The 22798-nt window shown below is 42.3% G+C and overlaps 2 protein-coding genes across 8 annotated transcripts in view; one reads left to right on the forward strand and one right to left on the reverse strand.

The window, feature by feature from the left end:
• Window positions 1-20789, reverse strand: part of GKN2 (gastrokine 2) — a 66166-nt gene extending 45377 nt beyond the window's left edge. The window contains exons 1-2 of the mRNA XM_019827321.3: window positions 19668-20789; window positions 3673-3780 (exon numbers count right to left, since the gene is read on the reverse strand). Of these exons, the coding sequence (XP_019682880.1) occupies window positions 3673-3780; window positions 19668-19826 (267 nt within the window). The 5' untranslated portion in view covers window positions 19827-20789. The remainder of the gene's footprint in view (window positions 1-3672; window positions 3781-19667) is intronic.
• Window positions 15463-22798, forward strand: part of ANTXR1 (ANTXR cell adhesion molecule 1) — a 256503-nt gene continuing 249167 nt past the window's right edge. For 2 of the 7 annotated variants that reach the window (XM_045054311.1, XM_045054316.1), the window contains exon 1: window positions 15464-16007. In XM_045054311.1, coding sequence (XP_044910246.1) covers window positions 15856-16007 — 152 coding nt within the window. In that variant the 5' untranslated portion in view covers window positions 15464-15855. Of the gene's footprint in view, window positions 16008-22798 lie in introns of all 7 variants that reach the window. The other 5 variants (XM_045054314.1, XM_045054313.1, XM_045054315.1 and 2 more) reach the window with 4 other exon arrangements.

Below are 22798 nucleotides of genomic sequence, written 5' to 3' on the forward strand. Positions count from 1 at the left end.
GATGTTCTTGGGCCAGCATGGGCCCATTCCTGAATCATTTTTATATTAGAGATTTGACTACATCTAAATATGCTCCTCACTACACCTTCACTTCCAGCCTCCTGGATCTGGATATTTCTTTACGTCCCATACGTGCACTGTTTAGGCAATGTTTTCTTTTCTTTGCTGGAATCATGAATTGGTGGGTACTTCTCTCAGTCTGATCCTTTATCATACAACATCCTTCTGTCTTTTCTACTGCTGAAACCAGCACTAGAGTTTGGAGGAGGACTTGGGAAGGAGAGCCTTCATGGGGTTCCTGCAAGCATTTCTCGGATTAATGTCACAGCTAAGGAGACATTCAAGTATCAGATCCTCTAATGTAAATGTTATCATTTTCTTGAGGGGACTCTCAATGCTATGATTGGACTGAGGGGGTCTGGGTTCCTAATCCCTTCCAAGGACCCCAGTGTTCTGGAGGAGATTGATTGGCTTTCCCAAGGTCCATAGAGATAGACAGATAAGGTTTAGAAGTAACTCCTCTGTCTCTGAAACTCAATTTTTTGGATTATTTGGTCAGTTCAAAGGGAATCTGGAAGAGACAGGAGCCAATATATAGGCTTTAAATGCCACCTTGGACCAAGAGCTGAAGAGGAACCTGAGCCAATGTCAGATCCCACCAAGGCCTTGCCAAGGGGCTTTGAGGATGGCAAATGGCCAATGGGCCCAGAACCTAGGACAACCTGTGGTGACTCTGGAGCTGAGAGATGGGAGGGACAATTGTTGGAGCTGCTGATGTCTCTGTCTACAGGTCTTACCTGGCTTCAGTGGACAGTGACCATATTAGCATTGGCCTGAACAGACTGCGGCCAGATAACGATAGAGGTAAGCCCCAAATGCATTTAAAAATTTTTTTTAATGTAAAGTAAGATAATTAAAAATCATCCTTCTGGGTTCTTGATATCCGTTAATAATTTTTTTCCAGAAATATACAGATTCACTCACCCACTGGCAGTTTGATGAAGGTTTTATTTCTCTATCCAGGCTGTCGTTTGCCCTTCATGGTGTTAGGTAGTTAAGGCAAGCATCATGATGCCTGAGTGGAAACTGAGCCCCCATGAGGTTAAAGGAACCATTCAGAACCAGGTAAAGGGATTTCTCTCACACACTTCGTCACATAACATCATTCACTGAGAGAGCAAGCATGAGATGTGGAAAAGAGAGCTTTAATCTGCACAAATATTAAAAGCCAAGCCTTAGATGAAAGCCAGCTCCTCTGTTTATTCTCATTGTGTAGAGCATCAATGTTAGAGCTATAAATTCCCAATCACACACACACAGAGTTATTCTTTATGAGACCAACGCCTTCCCAGGGCGTTCTGAGTCTTTTAGTTAACCACACAAGGCAGTCAAATCAACAATGCTGTCTTTCATGCTTGAGCTCTGTAGACGGGCCCTCCCTCCTCAGCTGTTCATCTCTTCAGTGGAAATTCCTCAGGAAACAACAAAACTCAGTGCAGCAGCATCCCCCCAAAACCACACCCCCCCCCAAGATAAAAGTGCTCAGCAATCTTTAGGAACTTCCTAGGGAAGCAATACAGAGAGGAGCCTTCCCACTCAGATCTCCTCCAGCTTCCCGCTACATGCCCACCAGGGCTGGGTAGGAGCTTGGTCACACTACCTTAGCCCATTTCCCGGAGTATCAGTGTAGCAAAAAGTATGGGCTGCTAGATTAAGCCTAGCTGGATTTAAAAACTGATCGGGGCCTCAGGGGGAAAAAAAGGAACTAATGCCTACTCTATTACTCAACAATGACGAACAACCACAGAATCTCAGTAGCATTCAATAATAAGAATTTATTTTCACCCATCTATGGTCAGCTAGCTGGGAATTGGCTGACCTGGGCTGGGCTGGGCTGAACATCTCTGCTTCGAGTTATGAGTCCAGCTGGCTCTCCAGTCTGTTCCACCTGTCTGCTCCAGCTGGAAGAGGCACCACCTCCCTGGGAGGACAAAAGCACCAGAGAGCATAGCCAACCATACTCTCAGAAACAATGCAAGCATATTTCAAACCCCTGTTTGCATGACATCTCCTATCTTTCCATGGGCCAAAGTAAGTCATATGACCAAGCCAAAAGTCAAGGAAGTACAGGGACGTACAAGCCCTGTGCTTTTGTACAGGGAGATAATCCCCTTGTGAATTTCTCATGTGAGAAGCACTGAAAGGTTACATTGCAAAGAGCTTGGATCCAGGGCCCAGTGAAGAATTGGAGCTGAAAAAAAATCAATCTGCTACACTACTTTTTAGGGCTGTTGAAAATATCGAATGTAATAATGTATGCAAAGATGTTGTTGCATCATGAGCATTTAATGACCATTTGTTTCATTCCATTCCATACATATGCTGTTACTCTGACTGAAGTTTATTCAGGGTGCAGTAGATGCCTGAAATCTGGCCTCCATCAGTTCCTGACCTCACTATTTTGGGCATGTTTTTCCTTGCCTCAAGAAGTAGAGCTTAATTCTTACTTTTCAGATCTAAGCTGACCTTAATGACTTCCCTTAACCCACAGAGAGGGAATCAGAAGTAATGCTCTGAGAATTCTGAAGGTCACATATAAGAAGACTTCCCACCTTTGCCTGAGTCCCTTGGAATGCTCACTCTTGAGCCACTTTCTCAGAGAACCCAGTCACCAAGAAACCCATGCCACCTGTGGAGGACACATGTACACCTGAGCTCCCAGCCGGCAGCCGTCATCATTTGCCAGTCTTATGAAGGGGCCATTTGGACACCCAGCCCAGTTGATCCTTTCAACGGCTGTAGCCCAGCTGATACCTTGCTGTGACCACGTAGGAGACCCCAAATTAGAGGTGCCCAGCTGAGCCCAAGTCAACCCACATTGCTGTGAGCAATGATAATCAATTTCCGTTAAAGTCATTACATTTTGTAGCAGTAGGAGACCAGAACGCTGGCCAATGCTAATATCTCCACTGGCCACTGAAGTCAGGCAAGACCATGGTGGACAGAGAACCTGACACTTGATAATCTTCCCTTTCGTCTCTGACGCACCGCAGTTCACTCCTCGTTCCGGTCCTGCCTCCTCTTTACAGGACTGCCAACGTCCTCTGACGGAAGTTTTAGCACTAGCTCAGCTCCTTCCCCAGCCATTTTACTTCAAGGATAGCGACAGGGTCCACAACGTGCGAAGTAAACACGATTTGTTTGGCAGAACTCAGGGACAAGTGGACACACACAGGTTCAGTCCTCCCAGGAGCTGAAAGGGGACGGCTGTTGAGAGTTCTGTGAGCATGTACGTTTCCCGGTCACTCCTCCTACAGGAAGACTCAACCTCAGATGGACTGAACTGACCCTTAAGGCTTTTGACTCGTAGATAGTCTTTGCCTTTGACCCCAAACATACTTACTGCCACATTCAAGAGGCACTCTGAGAAGCTGATTCTCCAGAATTCTACATTGACCTTTCCTGTTTGATATGAGCTCTGAGAAACACAGGCTGACTTATGCGCAGCCATACTGGGCTCCACGGAGTGTGTGGCAGCACCAACAAGGCCCTGGTGGATCTGGCTGCCTCTCAGACTCCATGAGGCCTCACCCGTCAGACTGGGGGCAGGGGCGGGGGTGTCCACAGGACCCCATTGACATTCTTGGAACCTCATGCAATTAGAATGCTTACCTTCAAGGGGTTCTTCCCTGTTTGCTTGCTCTGTAGATCTGCTCTGCAGAGATGATTTTGCAGTAAAGAAAGCAGCAACCCCATGTTTGAATTCAAGGATGTTTGGCCCTGAGATAGATAAGCCAAAAGAAGAAGCTTCTTCATCCACTTGCCTAAACGCAATACAGTCATTTAAATGATTGAAAACATTCAGGTAGACTGTAAAATGACGAGACAAAACCAATGTCCTGGCAGTAGAATAAAGAAATGTTGAAGTAAACACTCTGTTATGCCAGAGCACTGTGCTATAAACGGAATCCAGAAAGCAAGTTCCCAGGAACTCAAGTAGTGGGTGAAAATTGCACAAAAAAGATGATCAGGTTTAAACTTAATCTTTCAAAACGTCTTCTGTTCCTCATCTTCCCTCTTACAGATTTGTCTGCATCCTGCACACCGTCTCAAAGGGTCACACGGTGGAAAGAGCACAGATGAAAAAGCACAGGCCGGCATCCCAGCTCTATTGCCTATGGGCTGCATAGATGTTTAAAGAAAGTTATTTGACCTCTCTGAGCCTCGGGTTTTCACTCATGAAATGAGGATCGTAATGTCGAAGTCATAGTTGTTATGAGTGTGACATGGAATACAACATCAGTGACCTCCTAGTAGAATTGCTGACATATACCAGTTCATTTCCTTGGCCCATGCTAACCTCTCCTTCTGTGCTCTGAAGGTCACCTTCCTCTTCATGCCAGCACTGCCCCTCTCCCCATCTCTCTCCCTCATACTCCTTTTTCTCCTCCTTCTTCTACCTCTCCCTCTCCCTTCCTCTTTCCCTCTCCCTTCCTCTTTCCCTCCCCCTCCCTCTCTCCCTCTTTCTCTCTCCTTTCCTCTCTTCCTCTTTTCCTCTCTCTCCTCCCTTCCCTCTTTTCCTCTCTCTTCCTCTCCCTCTCTCCCCCACCCTCCCTTTCCCTCCTTCCCTCCCTTCCTCTCTTCCTCACTCTCTCCCTCTCCCTCTCTCCTTCCCTTCATTTTTCTCCCTCCTACCCTCTCCCTCCCTCTTTCTCCCTTCTTTCCCCCCCTTCCCTCTCTCTCCCTCTTTCTCTCTCCCTCCCTCTCCCTCTCTCTCTCCCTCTAACCCTCAGCTTATACATCCCCTTCCTTCCTTCTCCAGTCCTGAATAGCAACTAAAGCAATTTCCCAACTTAACAAAAAATCACATAAACGAGCAAACACAAAATCTCCTTCAACCTTGCAGGAGCGTTTCTTTCCCCCTCCACCTCCGTTACCCCAGCCATTACCCCTTTACAGCTACACAGTTAACCTGTGACTAACTACATCCACTGTCTCTCCTTCAATTTACTCTTTTTGTTTTCCAAACTATTTGATTTGTAAAACTTACTTTTGTGCTCTTATCTACATGAATATTTTTCCTACTTGCCGTCATAGCCTACATATATTCTAAATGTTTCATGTAATAATGCACCATGAACACTTCCTCATGTTTTAGTCTTCATGTGTTTTATTTTTAATAGCTGAGTAACATACCATTTTGTTAATGATCCAAAACTTTTTATTTATTTTTATCTTATTATTTTTTTTTTATTTGAGAGAGGGAGAGAGAATCTCAAGCAGCCTCCATGATCAGTGAGAAGCCAAACACAGGGTTCGATCCCACTACCCTGGGATCATGACCTGAGCCAAAATCAAGAATTGGATGCTCAACCAACTGAGCCACCCAGGTGCCCCATGACCCAAAACTTTTTAACTTTTGAAATCATTCTCCTAATGTTAGGAATTACTTTATATTTTAATTATAATTGGGTGTGGTTTTGTGTGTGTTTACTTATTTATTTACATATATTTACATATATAAAAAACAGTAACTTATATTAAAGGCAACACTAAAAATCATGTATAGAGTCATATATACTATGTATACCTATGATATATATGTAGATATATTGTTTTTATGTTGCTTTTTAAGGTTGTATGTTTTCTGTAACATATACATATGATATATATGTGTGTATGTGTATAGATATGGTTTTTATTGCTTTAATGTTTATAAATTACTCTGTGTTCCATTTTTCAACTTTTCCATTTTTTAAACCATATTTTATAAATATCTCTGTGTATTGATATCTGATCCATATGATTGTTACTTTTAAAGACAACATGGCATTCCATTGTGCTAATAACTATAAGAATGAAGCAAACTTAGCAGAATCTTTAGCAAAATCTGAAATATCCCATTTTAAAAAATATTTTAAGTTTTTACTCAAAATAATAAAAGCACATAGTTTAAAAACCAAACTGTCTAAAAGTACTATAACAGTGTTGCTGTTTTTTGTCCCATGAACCTCCATGGCTCCCAGGCCCCAGCCCCTTCCCACAATTTAGCTAATTCTGGCATTTACACATTGCCATGTTTCCAAATGATCGGTACACACTGACCTATTTTGATTCGTAAATCTCCGACATTCTCCACTGACTTTCTATTTTAGAGGTAAGATTTAGCTCACCTGTGTCAATCACATCAAGGTAACTATCGATTTCTTTTTCCTCTGTGGCAGTATACTTTTAGATCTTTGTTCTCCTATATGGATTGGTACCATCAGCATCCTGGGATGTCCCTTTGCTGTCATTCTAAGAATTCTTTGCCTTTGTCTTGAGTTGGTACATTAGTCAGTGTTCTCCAGAGAAATAAAACCAACAAAATATATATAGAGAGAGAATCTATTTTGGTGAGCTTTCTTGTAAGGAATTGTCTCATGCAATTGTGGGGGCTAGAAAATCTGAAATGCGCAGAGTAGGCCAGCAGGCTGGAGTCCCAGGGTAGCGCGGAGGCAGAATTTCTTCTTTTTCAGGGAACTTCAATCTTGTCTCTCAAGATCTTCAAATGATTGGATAAGACCTATCCACAACATGAAATGTAAGCTGCTTTATTCAAAGTCTATTGGTTTAAATGGTAATTACAACTAAAAAATACCTTCACAGCAGCATCTAGATTGATGTTTGACCAAACAACTGGGCACCATAGCCTGGCCAAGTTGACAGATAGAATTATCCGTCACAGTTGGGCTCTCTGTTCCCTTGGTATTACATCTTCCCTCTTTGGTTTACTCCTTTATGTTGCTGGAGCTCCTCCAGCACCATCTTGAGAAAGTATAGAAATATGTGGCAGGAAAATTTCTTGATATCTTCTGTGTTTGAACATGTCTTATTCTATGCTGACATTTTATTGATAGTTGGCTGTGTGTAGAATTCTGGGCTGTAAATCATTTTCTTCAGAAGTTCAAAGGCTCGATTAACTAATGGATTCAGATGTTACTGTTGAGGAGTCCAAGGCTGTTCTGATTCCTGTTCCTCTGTGTGTGACCTCATTTTTCCCTTGAGAGTCCTAGGAAACCTTGTATCTGTCCTAAATTTCCTTAAATTTAACAATGAGCTTGAAGTAGATCTATTTTTAGCCCTCGTTCCAGAGACTCAGAGGGTCCTTTCCAAACTCCAAACTCATGTCCTTCATCCAAGAAATTTTCTTTGTGATGATTTCTTCTTTTCTCACATTTTATAATTCTGTTATTCAGATGCTGGAACTCCTGCCCTTGTCTGTTACTTACTTAGCTTATGTTCTCTTGTCATCTTCATCTCATTGCTTTTTGTTTGTTTGTTCATTGTTTTTTGGTTTACAGTTTTTGGGGGTTTTTTGTTTTTATTTTTTTATTGTACTTGTTTGTTTGTTTTGCTTGTCTTCAAGACTACTTTCCATTTTTTTCTGTTGATTTTTTCTTCGATTTTACAATTGTGCTTTAATTAGTAAGAGTTTTCTCTCTCTCTCTCTCTCTCTCTCTCTCTCTCATTTCTACCTAGCTCTTTTCATGAAGGTCACCAAAGAACTCCTCGTTGTTAAATATTTTTTAAAGTTTATTCATTTATTTTTGAGAAAGAGAAAGCACAAGTGGGGGACAGGAAGAGACAGAGGGAGAGAGAGAATCCCAAGCATGCTCTGTGCTGTCAACGCAGAGCCTGATGTGGGGCTCGATCCCACGAACTGTGAGATCATGACCTGAAATCCCAAGTTGGATGCTTAACCAACCGAGCCACCAGGTGCCCCTCCTGGCTGTTAAATCTAATGAATAGTTTTCAGTTTTTATATTCTCATACTCTCTACCCCAACTGAGACTCATGACTATTCCCTTCTAGAAATGTCTTATTTCCCTTCTTGTTTCCTCTCTGTGGAGCTCCGTAAGACTGCTAGTATATTCCCCTGGGCTCTATCCTTGACTTTCATTTCTTATCATTGTCTTCACTAGCCCAGGGTAATATGCAAGCTTCCACTTATACACTCATGGCTTCATCCTAAGCATCGTCCCTGTGTGTAAGAATCACGTATATAAGTGTCTTTCAGAGTCTAATTTTCCAATTAAATATGAATGACTATCAATTAAGAGTGAAGGAGGGAATATTGAAAACTTTGAGAGTTTGAGAAAACTTTCTCAGAGAGGAAGGAAGTAACCCAACTAAAGATACATAGTAGGACCATCAGTATATAACTGAACTATCGCAGTGACGAAGACTAAAAAATATAGCTATTGCTGCTTGCATTTTATGTTAGGAGAATCTGGTTTAGGGGAAACTATCAAAATGTGGAAAAAGTATTCCAAAAACGCTACTATATATGCATAGAGTTTGCCAGATGTGGATGTTTTTCTTCCTCTTTTTTTCCCCCTCTTTCCCACAGTCTCGGAATTGACCACGTGATTAAGAACAGCATTTTAAGCTGATCTTATTACTAAATTTGTGATGAACTCCCTCCATACTTCAAGTTTATAGTTTCTGTTTTTGAGACACCAAATTATAAACTTTTCTTTTCTACCACTTGATTTCCGCCTGCCTCTGGGCAAATCTGATTTGTAGAGGACAGTATTCTGGGAATGGGTTTTATTTCTTCCTTGTTAGCTCTTAGATTTGTAACAATGACATTGGATTTTTCCTCCATTTCAACTCAAGATAATTCTTCTGTGCTTTAGGGGCTTTTAGTCATTTTATGTGTTTACTGACTGACTTTGCTATGTTCTTTGGCTTAAACTCACACTTTAAGTGCCTAAATTTATGACCATGATTAAGACTTCACAGTAGATCAGTCCTCAAACCTTGATGACAAATATGATTGAAAAGAAAACAAACCTGGGTAGTAGCACCATCCATGTCTTGAGCTCTACCTATTTTGAAAGGAGATGTATGTCTCTAGCTTCGGGGATCAGTCCTATCCTAGCAGGTGTAGAGGCCCTCTCACAATGAATGACATAGGACTTCCCCACTGTTACTTTGGCCACAGTAAGGGCAAATGCTTTCATATTTGAGGTTCCAGGATGAGCCTGCTTCTTAGACATCTACCTTGGACACACATTTAATCGAGCCTGAAAACCTATGCCAGAAAACTAACCTAGGTCTGACTACCTGCCAAGCAGTTCCCTAAGGAGTCAATGCTCAGAGGCAAACTCATGAGGTGAATGCATACCTTGTTACTAGTTACAGCTGTACCCCCAAGCCCTTTTGTACCCTGGTGAGCTGTGATGGATTATGAATAGGGACAAGGATCCTGGGGATTCCTTAAGTAGCCCAGGCCTTGCTCTCTTTGCCATGGGCTCTTTCCTGATCACTTTTGGATCTACTTAAAGAAGGAGTATCTCATTATCAGTAAGAAAAAAACATTTGTCATGTTTTAACTCACTCACATCCTGAGACAATCCAAAGAGTTATGGTTCAACAGTGCATCTCTGAAGATTCCATTATGTCAGACCTAGTTATCCTTGGAATTGGCATAGTAGGGCAGAAGAGACATGTTGAGTTTCCTCTAGAAGAGAGATTAAACACACTGTTGTACCAATACCTTCTTATGCATTTGTATATCCCAAGTAAATTATGCAAAGTCCAAGTTTTATTCATCGTTGTATCTTCATGTAGGCATAGGGCCTGCCCTAGAGTAGCTATCCAAAAACTATTTTTTTAATGAATGAATGAGTTAATAAACAGACGGAATAAAGATTCTTTTCTATGGATTGTTAGATCTCAAAAAAAAAAACAGCATCAGAAAAAGTGTCAATTATTATAACATTAGATCTCAAAAACCAGCATCAAAAAAAAAGCACCACTGATTATAACCATTTTCTCAGACATTTCTTTAGAGTTTAGCTATGTAGCATTCTTGGCTAGCAGAAACAGCATTGCTGCCAATAGATTTTTGATAGCTCCAAAGTATTTTTTCTGTTTGTTTTCTGCATGTATCCTAGGAAATCTTCAATTCCCAATAGTTCCTAGATGAGCCCAAATCTTCACCTTTGCATTTCTCAGAGTTGATAATATGAATGTCCATCGTACAGAAACAGCTTTGTTTCATGGGTGGTAGAAAACTCAAACACCCTGAAAGTGGTTCTTCTAAATTATTCTTCCCAACTCTAGAAGAAATTCACATGCTATTTCCCAGAATCTCACAATAACAATAAAAGCCAACACTTATTGTGTGTTTCCTGAGGGCCACACATGACGTGCATGATCTCACTGAAACCACGTAACAACCCAATAAGGTAGGTAGTATTTTTAACCTCATTTTGCAGATGGGAAGCTATGTTATGGACAAGTCATGTAACTTGTTAGTAATGTCACCCTGTTAGTAATTTGCCCCAAATAGGCTGGTGTGCAATTACGATGTTAATTAGTATGCTTTCCTGACCAGTACACAATTTATGGGAATTACCATTAATTCTACAATAAATCTAATCAGAGCTGTGTGTGTGAGGCAAGAGGGAAAAGAAATTGGTCACTGTAAGATTGTGTGTGTCCCTGAAACCCCCATATCTATTTCTGATATTGCACAGATACATGAATCTTGAAAAAGCTTCCATTGGTTATTACAGAGTGAGTAAACTTCTTTGTCTCCATCTTCCCCGTACCCCTTCCAAATATTCTTATCCATACACATATTCACACATGGTGAGAACCACTGGATCATCTGGCTTGGGCCTTGGACACATTAGCAAAAGTGTCAAAGGAGTTATGGGCTTGACAGGCTTAGGTAGATTTCTTCTGATATCTTCCACAGTAAAGTGGTCTGAAGTCTCTGAATAAGACTTTGGTCTTAAATATGCTTAAATATGCCAGGGTTGAGCAGAACTAGGCAAAAAAAAAAAAGGCTTATATTGGTCTTGTGTTTAGCTTTTTGCTAGCCTTGAGTTGTCTGATATAGTCTTTCATTGGGCATTTGTAAGCTCTGGGCTTGTCAAGACCCTAGACTATACTGGTCCATTTTATCCCTCCTCTGGGTTCTAGGTTGGATTGGCCTTGTCTCTGATCTAGATGAAATGAACATTTTATTCAGCAAGGTTTTGAGTCCTTATGAGGATCTGCAATGGATTTTTAGGGTGTGTTGGCACGAGTTATGGATTATTCTCTTGGTTGAGACCTTGTAGGAATGTACCTTCCTACAAGCAAGCTGTGTTTGCTGTGTTAAGCTTTGAACTTTGGCCAGACTCTAGCTAGATTGGGCTAAGAGTGAGTTGGTGATTAAACTTCATGCTGGGCTTAGATGTGACTTAGGATGATGGATTGTGATGGTCTATAGGTTTAAGTGAGCTGTGTTGTAAACCAGATTAAACAGGATCTGTCTCTGGGCTGACATTGAATAATATATGAAATTAGCTCATTTTTTTTTTTTTACTCTGAATTGATCAGAGTTGGGTTGAGGCTGTGTTTAATAAGTTCTACTTATGCATTTGGGTGGCTGTTAACAGGATTTCAGGATGTGTATGGAACTGCCCTAAATTGAATCATGGGAGGTACTGGATTAAATTGATTTTCAAGTTAGACTAGGCTGGGCTTTGGGTAGGGTTATTAATGGAATACTGGATTCAATGAGGCTTTGACTGTTTCTGAGCTGAGGTTGTGAATAACCTGGCCTATGCGATGCCATCAAGGTATTTGCTCTAGGTTATGATTTTGCCCTTGGGCTTAGAGACATTACTAGTACCTTTGCTTTTCCTTTGACCAAAAGCAATTATTTAGCTAATTTAGATTCTTTAGAAACTTTGTTGTTCTGAATGATAAATTCCTTCTAGGAAGGCTGCCTTGGCTTTTTGCAAACAGAAGTCCTATGGAGGACAAGCATGAAGGAAATATCATGACAATGAAAGACTATTTTTACTAACTGATGTTTTGCCTTAGCAAGTTTTGGGGTGCCACCAAAACCCAAAGACCAGTGGGACCTGCAAGAACTTGGCAAACATTGGACCTACTTGGTTGACCCAAAATATGGTACAGGGTGTCAGATATGTACATATTCTGTTCTTATTGTGGACAAATATTTCTAAGGAAAAAATTTCCCAAGTTTTCTTGGGTAGTATGTGTTATCTGCAGCATTTTCCAGAACTTGTGTCAAGAACACAGACAAACGATTTAGTGTCCCTGAGACTCTTGAAGGTTTTTTTTTAACTTTTTTTTAATGTTTATTTATTTTTTAGAGAGAGAGACACACACACACAGAGCATGAGCAGGGGAGGGGCAGAGAGAGAGGAGACACAGAATCCGAAGCAGGCTCCAGGCTCTGAGATGTCAGCACAGAGCCTGATGCAGGGCTCGAACCCACGAGCTATGAGATCATAACCTGAGCTGAAGTCGGACACCCAACCGACTGAGCCACCCAGGCACCCCGAGACTCTTGAAGGTTAAACAGCAATGTTATCAAGACAACAAAATTTGCTTTTTGACAGCTTGGCAAAAGGGGCTTAGTCGCATATTGGAGGTGGGGGGTAAGTATGGGACAGCAAGTCGCTGGAGGCCTGTAAACAGGCAGGTCATTCTTAATTTCTACCTCAAAGAAGGGAACCTGGAATAGTCAATTACAACAGTAGTGCACGACCAAACCCTTAAGACGATCAGTCTTGTAAGGCAAAAACTCTCCAATTTTTTGGAAGGCAGGGAACTTGAAATTCCTGGTATCCTTAAGTATCCTGGGATCCTTCCTTATAGCATTTAAACATTCAAACATTCACAAGTTACCACTTATCCCACTCTATACTTGAAAGAGAAGTTCCCCTTCCTAAGAACCCAGTGCAGTTCAACATCCAAAAGCACTACATCATTGGAATCTCCTTGGTGACACAATGACACGTTTCACATCATTGGGTTTTTCTTGGGGCTTATGCCCTTGACTTACACAACATGCGACACTCTTGACTGCTTCTTCCTCCAGGAAACTTTCCCTTGCCTTAGTTTCCAGGTTACCATTCAAATGCTTCCATTACATGATTAGTTTGCCCTTGCACTTCTCCAACTCCAGAAACTTTTCTCCATAGCCTCAGCATCACAGTCTATACCGTTCTTCCACTGACTTGACTTTGAGGGGCAGAGGAGTTACTTCTAAACCTTATCTACTACTTCAGATTCCATGTCTCCCCCTCTCTCTACCCCTCCCCTGCTCACGCTCTGTGTCTCTCTGTCTCTCAGTAATAAATAAACGTTAAAAAAAATTTAAACAGTGGGGGAGCTAGGTGGCTCAGTTGGTTGAGCAACTAACTTCAGCTCAGGTCATGATCTCACAGTTTGTGAGTTCGAGCCCCACGTCGGGGTCTGTGCTGACAGCTCAGAGCCTGGAGCCTACTTCAGATTCTGTGTCTCCCCCTCTCTCTGCCCCTCCCCTGCTCATGCTCTGTGTCTGTCCCTCAATAATAAATAAACGTTAAAAAAAATTAAACCTTATCTATCTATCTCTGTGGACCTTGGGAAAGTCAGTCAATCTCCTCCAGAACACTAGGATCTTTGCAAGAGATTAGGAACTCAGACCCCCTCAGTCCAATCATAGCATTGAGAATCCCCTCAAGCAAATGATAACATTTGCATTAGGGCATTTGATACTTGGATGTCTCTTAGCTGTGACACCAATCTGGGAAATGCTAGCAGGAAGCCAAAGAAGATTCTCCTTCCTAGGTCCTCTTCCACCCCATTTCCCGACATGCTTTAATTATAAGGCTGCTATACCCCAACAACCAAAGGAAAATGTTGCCAGTTCAAAGAAGCTGATGTCTCCCCCTGCAGACTTGTTGAGCCATCATATTGCTAGTATACCAGGAGCTTCATTCACCCGTGTTATTGACTCTGGATATCTTTATTCTACTTTAAAGATATGGAGGAGCAAGAGTTGTGTAGTTTAGAGTATTTTAATCTTCTCCCAATTATTTTTTCCTGAGAGCAGTGATTCCCAAAGTGTAGGTGTCAATAGGTGTTATTTGAAAAGAACAGTTTCAGGATTGAGCAAGTCTAGGAAATACAGTTAAAGTTTAAAAAAATTTATCAAAGCTTTAATGTATAGGTATTTACTAGTTATCTATTATTGCATAACAAATTAACCCCCAAATTAGAGGCTTAAAACACTAATAAACCATAATTATCTCAAAATTTCTGTGGGTCAGGACTCTGAGATTGGCTTAGTTGGGTGGTTGTGACTTGGGGTCTGTCATAAGACTGCAGTCAAGATGCTGACCAGGGCTGCAGTCATCTCTCAGCCTGACTAGGGCCGGAGGGTCCACTTTCAAGATGAGTCACTCACATGGCTGGCAAATTGTTGCTGGCTATCAGCAGGGCATCTCAGCTCCTTGCCACATGGATGCCTCCATACAGCTGCTCGAGGGACCTTTTGACATGGCAACAGGCTCCTCAGAGCAAGTTATCCAAGAGAGCTAGAAGGAAACCACAATATCTTCTGTGACGTAGCCTCAGAAGTCACACATCATTTCTGCAATACCTTATCAACTACACACAAGTCAGTCTTATTCAGTGCGAGGAGGGGAGGGTGTGTTTGAATACCAGGGAAGGATGGACATTGAGGATCATTTCGGAGGCAGGGTAGTGCAATGCTTTACGAATCCCCGAAACTTATCTGACGACAAAATTATTGTTTAATGAAGCATTCCGAGACACTGGTGGGGGGAAACCACCATGGATGGTAAGTGTCTTAGAGGATCACAAATGGAGGGGAGAAATCATGCTGGAAAATGGAGTGTTAAGTGTGCACTGAGGACTCTCCAGGGGGGCATCTATGAAGCTAAAACTGAGTTCTTGCTTTGATCGGCTCTTCCCTGCCAGTCCCAAACTATTCGGAAGGTCTATACTCTTGTGAGCTGTTTACTCTCTCTGCCCTAATAGGGTGAAAAAGTCAAAGTTCACAGGCTGAAAAGAAGAACTTCTCACAGAGTCTCTAAAATCTGGAGATGGAGACAATCTAGAATGCCCGGCTGTTCCACGCCGGGAGCAGCCTTTTCTTTGGGACTGTTTATGCTATTCCCAGCCACGTCACTGGACCCCAACAGTCTCTTTTATGATCTGCACTAATAGTGCAGTAAGGTCACTGGAATGAATCAGATCACAAAGGCACCGTTCATGTCTACTTCATTTGCACAATGGCTCCTTTGCAAAGGTCCCAGCCCCAGGGTCGGAGCCAAGGTGCTTGGAGGAAGTAATTTCTCATCAAATGTTTACAGTGACCTTATCAACAGACGCAGCGTAGGAAAGCAGAGGACAGGGATAAAAAGGCTAGAGAGTGAGCAAGAAGTAGGAGTGGGGAAGAAATAACGGAGAATGAAAGGGAAGGTGCATGAGAAGAAGGAAAGAATGAGAAAACACGCACAACCACACTCACGCGAAAGCCAAAGGGCGCTTTCGCCATCTTCGGCCACAAGGTGGCACCCTTTGAACTTTCTTTCCGCCCCCCAAAAAAGGAGAAAGGGAGGAGAGAGGGGGGCAAGAGGAGGGAGAAAAGGCAAGGCAGTCTCCCAACCAAGAACAATCTGAAAACCCACCCCATAATATTTAAAAGCTGGGACAAAGAAGCGTCAGGACGAAGCTGCTTCCATTGCAAAACGTCAGCGCAGCCTCCCGAGCGGTCCGCCGCCAGAGTCCGGAGCAGCCCCTTTAAAAAAGCGGAGTACAGTATTGGGATTTTTGAAAACTGAAACCTAGAAACAGAATCGAAGCGGAAACCAGAAGGAAAGCCTTGAACTCCTCCAGACAATTGCTTCCGGGGAGTTCCAGGAGCGCGAGGGGGAATAAAGGGCCCGCGAGCAGGGCCCCTCGGATGGCGCGTCCCTGAGGGTCCAGACGAATTCGAGGCGCGTGGGAAGCAGAGGTCCCTACCCTCTCCCTGGGCTGCAGGTCATGGCCACCGTGGAGCAGAAAGCCCTCGGCATTGGCTTCAAGTGTCTCTCCTTGGCCACTTTTGTGCTCATCTGCGCCGGGCAAGGGGGACGCAGGGAGGAAGGGGGTCCAGCCTGCTACGGGGGATTTGACCTGTACTTCATTTTGGACAAGTAAGTGCCATGAGTTGTTGCACCCTGGGCTCGGCTGATGATGCTCGCTGCCGGGCTGGGCTTGTTGGCAGCGAGGCTTTGAGACAGGCACGCGTCTCCAGGGACCCAGAGGGACCGCGGGGGTGGCCGAGGCCCCGCGCTGCGCCTCTGTCGGGGAGCGCGCCTCCCCATCCTTCTTCGCTGCAGCTGGAGCCCGCAGGGGCGTCGCTGCTGGTTCGAGGGGAAAACCTACTTTCCGCCTAGCTTTCTGTGAATGAGGAGCCTGCAAAGGAGTGTGAGGATGTGTTGACCTAATACGTTTCTGTGAACCCTTTCCCTTTGCTTTAGAAACCTGGTGAGAAGGGCGTGCTTTGGAGAGGCAGAACTTCCAGGCAAGGCTGGAGTGGGCTTTTGAAAGTCAGTCCTGTCTTTGAAAACAAACAAACGACAACAAAAAAAAAAAACCCACATTCTGTCCTGCATAATGCATTGCCTTTGTTCCTAATAATACAGTGCACGCTGACTGGGCAATTAGTGAAAATATAAGGCGGATTTCTCCACTTAGACACTATTGGGTTTTAAGCTGGGGAATTCTTTGTTGGGCACCCTTGGCCTCTCCCAGTAACCCCATACTTCCCCGCTCCATGCTCCCTCTCTTCTGCTCCCTTTCCCCCCTGTCCCGCATTGGTAACAACCAAAATTGTTGCCAGACATTGCCAAAAGTCCCCTGTGGGTAAATTCCCACCTGCCCTGCCTTGGCCTGGGACCTCGGATACAGACCGAGTGAAGTTCTTGGTAATTCCACTGGTGGGCTACCTGGGAGGTGCAGGAGCCCTGGTTTCCTTAACAAAAAGGATAAGAGTTAGACTTCAGGTCTGCTCAAGGGAGAGCTGAACTCTCACCAATTAAACATTTCCCAAATCCCCTTAGATTTGCCAAGCCCACAGTCATTCCAGGAAGCTTTATGCTATCTACTAAAATCCAGCTTCAACAATAAAAAGCCCCTCAGAGAAGATCCATGCTCATTAAAACTATGTGAGCTCTCCGGTGCCAGGAGAGGCGCTTGCTGTTAACAGTGGTGGGGAGATGAATTTCACAGACTGGAAAGTATTTGGGAGTTGGAAAAAGAGTCCCGCAAAATAAGCTGGCCAGCTAGACACCAAATGTGCTTTGCAGTTGCCCCTGGAGTTTGATTTTTCCGTGAGGGCTGTTTTGAACTCCAGATTCTTTGGATGAAAAATGAAATCTCTTTCTTAGAGATTTATGAGAAGGTGGATACTGAGAATATTCTCTAATACTAAGAAATGGAATTTCTTTTGTTACTTCTAGTGGCTGGGGGCAGAAGCTCACAAATTCAGAGACTGTCTGAAAGCAGTCAGAGGTGCCCATCATGGTGCTTCCCCCCCCCCCCCCCGCCCACCCCAAAAAGGCAGTTCAGAAGGACAAACAGGAAGACTTGAAAAAATGGACAGAACCACCATGCCCCTGAATGGATTGACTCCACACGGGAGAGATAATCAGTTCTCCCCCAAATTAATTTGAAGTGAATTAAACATTTAAATCAAAGTTCTGTAGGAATTTATTTTGGTGGTGAGAGGAATTTAATAAAATGACTCCGAGTTTATCTTAGAGAACAAAAAAACTGGTGAAAAAGAGGTAAAACATTTTCAGAGAAAGATAATGAAGAAGTACTTATACCTCCAAATATTAAAATGTATTACAAGGCAAATGATTACAAACAGGATGGTAAAGGCCAAAGAATAGGTAGACAGAATAGAAAATCTAGAAGGAAATCCAAGAACATGTGAGCATTTAGTGGAAGTTCAAGTCAGTGGGGAATTAATTTGTTACTTTAAAAAATGATTCTTGGACAAATGGTTGGTAACATGGGGGGGGGGGGGAAGGTGACATTTTTGTTTTATACCACAAACCAAAGTAAATTCCAGAAGGACTGAAAATTTAAATGTTTGCAATGAAAGGATGAAACAACCGGAAGAAAATTTAAACAAATATTACTGTAACCTTAGGTTTAGAGCTTTTAAAACAAGAGGACAGAAACAACAAAGAAAACGATGAAAATATTTAAATATGTTCAAATTTTCCATTTCTATAAGCGAAAATATGTCAGAAATAAGAGATAATAAGAAGCTACAAAAACTTTGACAGCATAAATTATTGCTTAAAGATTGACCTTCATATATAAAAAGCAGTTTTAAAAAGATGATTCCAGGGGCGCCTGGGTGGTGCAGTCGGTTAAGCGTCCGACTTCAGCCAGGTCACGATCTCACAGTCCGTGAGTTCGAGCCCCGCGTCAGGCTCTGGGCTGATGGCTCAGAGCCTGGAGCCTGTTTCCGATTCTGTGTCTCCCTCTCTCTCTGCCCCTCCCCCGTTCATGCTCTGTCTCTCTCTGTGCCAAAAATAAATAAACGTTGAAAAAAAAATTAAAAAAAAAATAAAAAAATAAAAAATAAAAAGATGATTCCAGGAGAAAATAGGCTTAGTACATAAATAATTCACCAAAAAACATATGAAAATCAGTAAATAAACAAAAAATTTCAACGTCACTAGTAATCAAAGAAGTGAAAAAAGCAAACAAGATGTAATTTTTATTAAGTTAGTGGAGATTTTTTTTTTAAATTACAATATTCAATATCGGCCAACTTGTGGGAGGAAAGCACTGTCATATCTTACTAAGGAAAATACAAATTTGCATGGTCTTTCTAGACTGGTGATGTCCAATAGAACTCTCTGTGATGATGGAAGTGTTCTATACCTGCTCTGGCCAGTATGGTGTCTACTAGCCATATGTAGCTATTGAGCCCTTGAAATGTGGCTAGTGTGAACAAGGAAGTGAACTTCTTATTTTATTTATTTTTAATCAATTTAAGTTTAAATAGCGTGTGGCCACTGTATTGGATGGTGCAGGCAAAGAGGTAATTTGGCAACATGTATCAAATGCTTTTTTAAAAAATGGGGTTCTACTTTTCCATCTAACAATTCTATGTCCTAAAGGAAAAGTCAAATATACTCTCCAGCAAGTGACTAGATGTATGTTCATGGCAGTGCTGTTTATAATAATAAAGCTGAAAATTACCTAAATGTCTAACAACAGTGGATTTCTTAAGTTAGGCATGATATTAGCAAAGCATTGAATATGCAGACTGTGCATGCTTGTAAGATATTTTAGGAGAAGTATCTAATGCTCATGATGTACTCTTAGGTGAATATTATATTATTATGTACTGTTAGGTGTATTAATGTACCAATATTATGTACATTAAGATTCTATCTTTGTAAAAAAAAAAAAAAAAAGGTAAACACACACACATGTGTATTTCTTGATTTACCTAATATGTAATAGTATTCCTGTCTGGAGGATAAGATTTTTAAATTCTTTTCTTGTGTTTTTCTGAACTCTCAAAATTTTCTACAATGGGCATATGTTACTTCTATATTCAACAAAAAAAAGTTACTTTGACTTAAAAAAATTATTTCAAGTGTGAGGAGGTCTCTAACCAGCGTGTTGAGCCCCAAGCATATGATAATTATAGAGGCTGCTGCTTCTTTTGTATTTAAACCTGGAGAAAATTTCTAAATGCATCATGGGATGCTCTGCAGTGCACTGGGGACCCAAAACTGCTCTATGAAAGAAATAATGGGGGCCCCTTCAGAGGCACCTACCTTTATATTGAGGTGGACTCCTCTGACTTCTTTTAGTTGTCCAGTGGCTTGAAAAGAGAGGGTATTTTTGTGCTGAATGAAAAAATTGCTGGCACTTGATGGTGTGCACACTTCAGCTTGTGCTCTTGACCCAGGCCGATTTATACGATTGTTGAACATAGGTGGGGGATGAGCCCAAAGGCAGTGATTGCAAGAGGCCCCTGGTGGTCTCTAAGACATGGTCCTCTGTCCTAGAAAGAACAGTGCTGTCCAGCACCCAACACAGCAGGGCGGAAGGGAAAAGAATGCTGACTCACTTTTTCCTTGGGCATCTAAGATACTTTGGCTGGCTACACACTGTCTACAGGCTGAAACTAAGGAATCCCAGGGCACCGAATTCACCTTTCTTCTCCCCACCCCTCAACTCCCTTTTCCCTGGTGAATGGTCCTCTTTTTTTCCATGACATTAAAACTCAGCCCATTCCACCTTTAAGCGGGATGCATCTCTGGCCTGGAGAGAACCCAGATTATACATTTAATGGAACGTCGTGTTTTCCCAACCAGGAGCAAGACTTCATAATGATAACCTAGACTACCACAGTAACACAATAGGGCATTATTAGCGGCTTTGGCGATGGGGCTGGTGGACTGGGCTTCACAAGGCTTTATACTGATGGAATTTCATCTTCATTTAAACATGCTTTTCTGGTTACAGTCAGGAAAAGTAGATTGCTGGGAATTCAATCAGGGATTTGAGGAGTCAGATTTGGAAGGCTTTATGCAGAGAAAAACAAGGAGAAGCTAGCTTCCTTTCACTTTTCCAGGGGTCCTCTAAGATTCATGCATCCTGTTGAGTGGTCCATGGACATAAATGTACCTTTCCTCTCTCCCAGGGCTCCCCTGCTATGATACTATACATTTATGTATCATACATTGGTCAGTTTTATAGGGAATGGTTAGTTACTTAAATGGAAAAAGTGGATTTTCCATCATGAGTCTTGGGGAAGTGCTGGCTATATTCATGAGTGCCCTAAAGACTTCAAATAGGGGCAACTGGGTGGCTCAATCTGTTAAACATCTGACCAGCTCAGGTCACGATCTCACAGTTCATGAGTTTGACCCCCATGTTGGGCTCTGTGCTGTCAGCTCAGAGCCTGGAGCCTGCTTCTGATTCTATGTCTCTCTCTCTGCCCCTCCCCCCACACATGTTCACGTGCGCGCTGTCTCTCAAAAAAAAAAAAAACCACCACATTTTTTAAAATAAAAAAAAAGGACTTCAAATATAGGATGATGTCGATAGCAGGAGGCGTGGAGGAGACAGGGGGCTGGAGGGGACAGTAAGCACCAAATAACTTTATTGATAGGGCTTTCCAAAACCACAGCCAATAATATATCCTTACATTTGTAAAGGCTCTCCACAGGCTCAGCATGTCTTCTTTTACCACTAGAGCCCTCTGCTATTTCCTTCCTGTTTGGTAGGAAGGAATGTTCTCTTTCTCTTCTCCCCATACAAGGAGACCCCATTGCCACTCGCCCAGAGTTCTACCCTCAGCACCACAATTGGATGATCCCATAGTGGTGATGATCTGTAGGACCATTACCATGTGTTATACTCCAGGGACATGGCCGTTAAATAGATTCTTGTAGCATTAGACTGGGAACTTCACCACCGGGTATGGTATTGTTTTCCTGAGAAAATACTTCTGGGTTCCCAACTACCAACTTACAAAAGAAATCTTTAGAGTCAGAACTGAAGTCTCCTGATACTTGCACATTCTCACAAGTGCCCCAAAGACAACTTTTCTTGGTAGCTAAGGCAAGCACTAGTGTCCTTAGTTTACTGATGAGCAAACCGTTAAACCTTTGTTCAACCCACTGGATTAAGTGACCTGCCCGAGGACCTAGGATTGGCTCATGACAGAGCTGGGCTGATGTCTGATCCTGACTCCGAGCCCCGCTTTCTCCACTCATCGCTGCCCTGTGTACTTGGGTTATAATGAGAAGCACATGGCAGTCCAACTAGAGGAACTGGGTGGGTTCCAGGAATGAAAAATCCCTGCATCAGAGTTTCAGTAAATGGTGGTACATAAGGCAACCAACATTACTTAATTGAGGAACTACTGCTTTGCTAAATCAGCTATAGTTGATTGAAAGTTTCAAGGACTCCAGCCCCCTGCAGCCTACAGAGATGAGAGCTGATGGCTAGGACTCTAAGGTGCATTCAGGATATCTGATTAGGATGCAGTTAACGGTCCAATAAATTGTTGATTTGTTCAGATTGAATCTGATGGAAAAAGGAAATTCAACTCTTGTAGACGTGTTGAATGTTTTCAGATGTAGCTTGTTTTCAGGAATACCTTGAAAGAGGGCTTTGAGTAATAAAAATGCAAAATTAGCTCTGAATAAGGAAAACAAAAAGTCCATTATAAGATATCTTGAAAATGCTACAATAATAGTTATGAGAGGCCTCATTTAAAGAAAAAAAAATTTCCTCAGGGGCCAGGAATCAATCAATCTCTCCCTTTCTCTTCTCTTTCTTCCCTTCTTTTCTCTCCTTTTTTCCTTCCTTCCTCCTCCCTCCCTCCCTCCCTCCCAACTCTTTCTTTCTTTCTTCTTTCTTTCTTTCTTTCTTTCTTTCTTTCTTTCTTTCTTTCTTTCCTTTTTGTATTGAAATGGATTTTATGGTTGGTTTTAAGTGTTTCTCCAGTTAGGCTCCAGGTTTGAAAAGGACGTATTAGACTTGTTAATAGTTGGCAGAACTACCTACAAATTGGAGATTGGCATATGGGTCAAAAATAAAAATAAATAAGGCATAGGTGTTTTGTTTTGTATTTCTGTCTGGATTAGCCAAGTAATTGCTTCTAGTTTCCTTAGCTATGGAGACCTGGTAAAACCCAGTGTCAAGTTGAGAATAGAATCCAAGAGTGTTGGAGGAAGGCGCCTGTCCTAAGATAACCTGTAATTATCTTCAAGTGCTAAAGGACTCCCAGAGGTCCAGAAACAAACTCTGGCATCCCTTAGCAAGGTTTGGCTGTCACATAAATGCAAACGGGATTTTCTCTCTGCTAATTTGGAATGTATGTCTATTTTTGATTTGTGGCCAAGAGACTGGATTTTGCCTTTCCCGGCGATCACTCAGCAACAAAAGACAA

Source organism: Felis catus, chromosome A3 (genome assembly GCF_018350175.1).
Source record: "Felis catus isolate Fca126 chromosome A3, F.catus_Fca126_mat1.0, whole genome shotgun sequence".
Taxonomy (NCBI): domain Eukaryota; kingdom Metazoa; phylum Chordata; class Mammalia; order Carnivora; family Felidae; genus Felis; species Felis catus.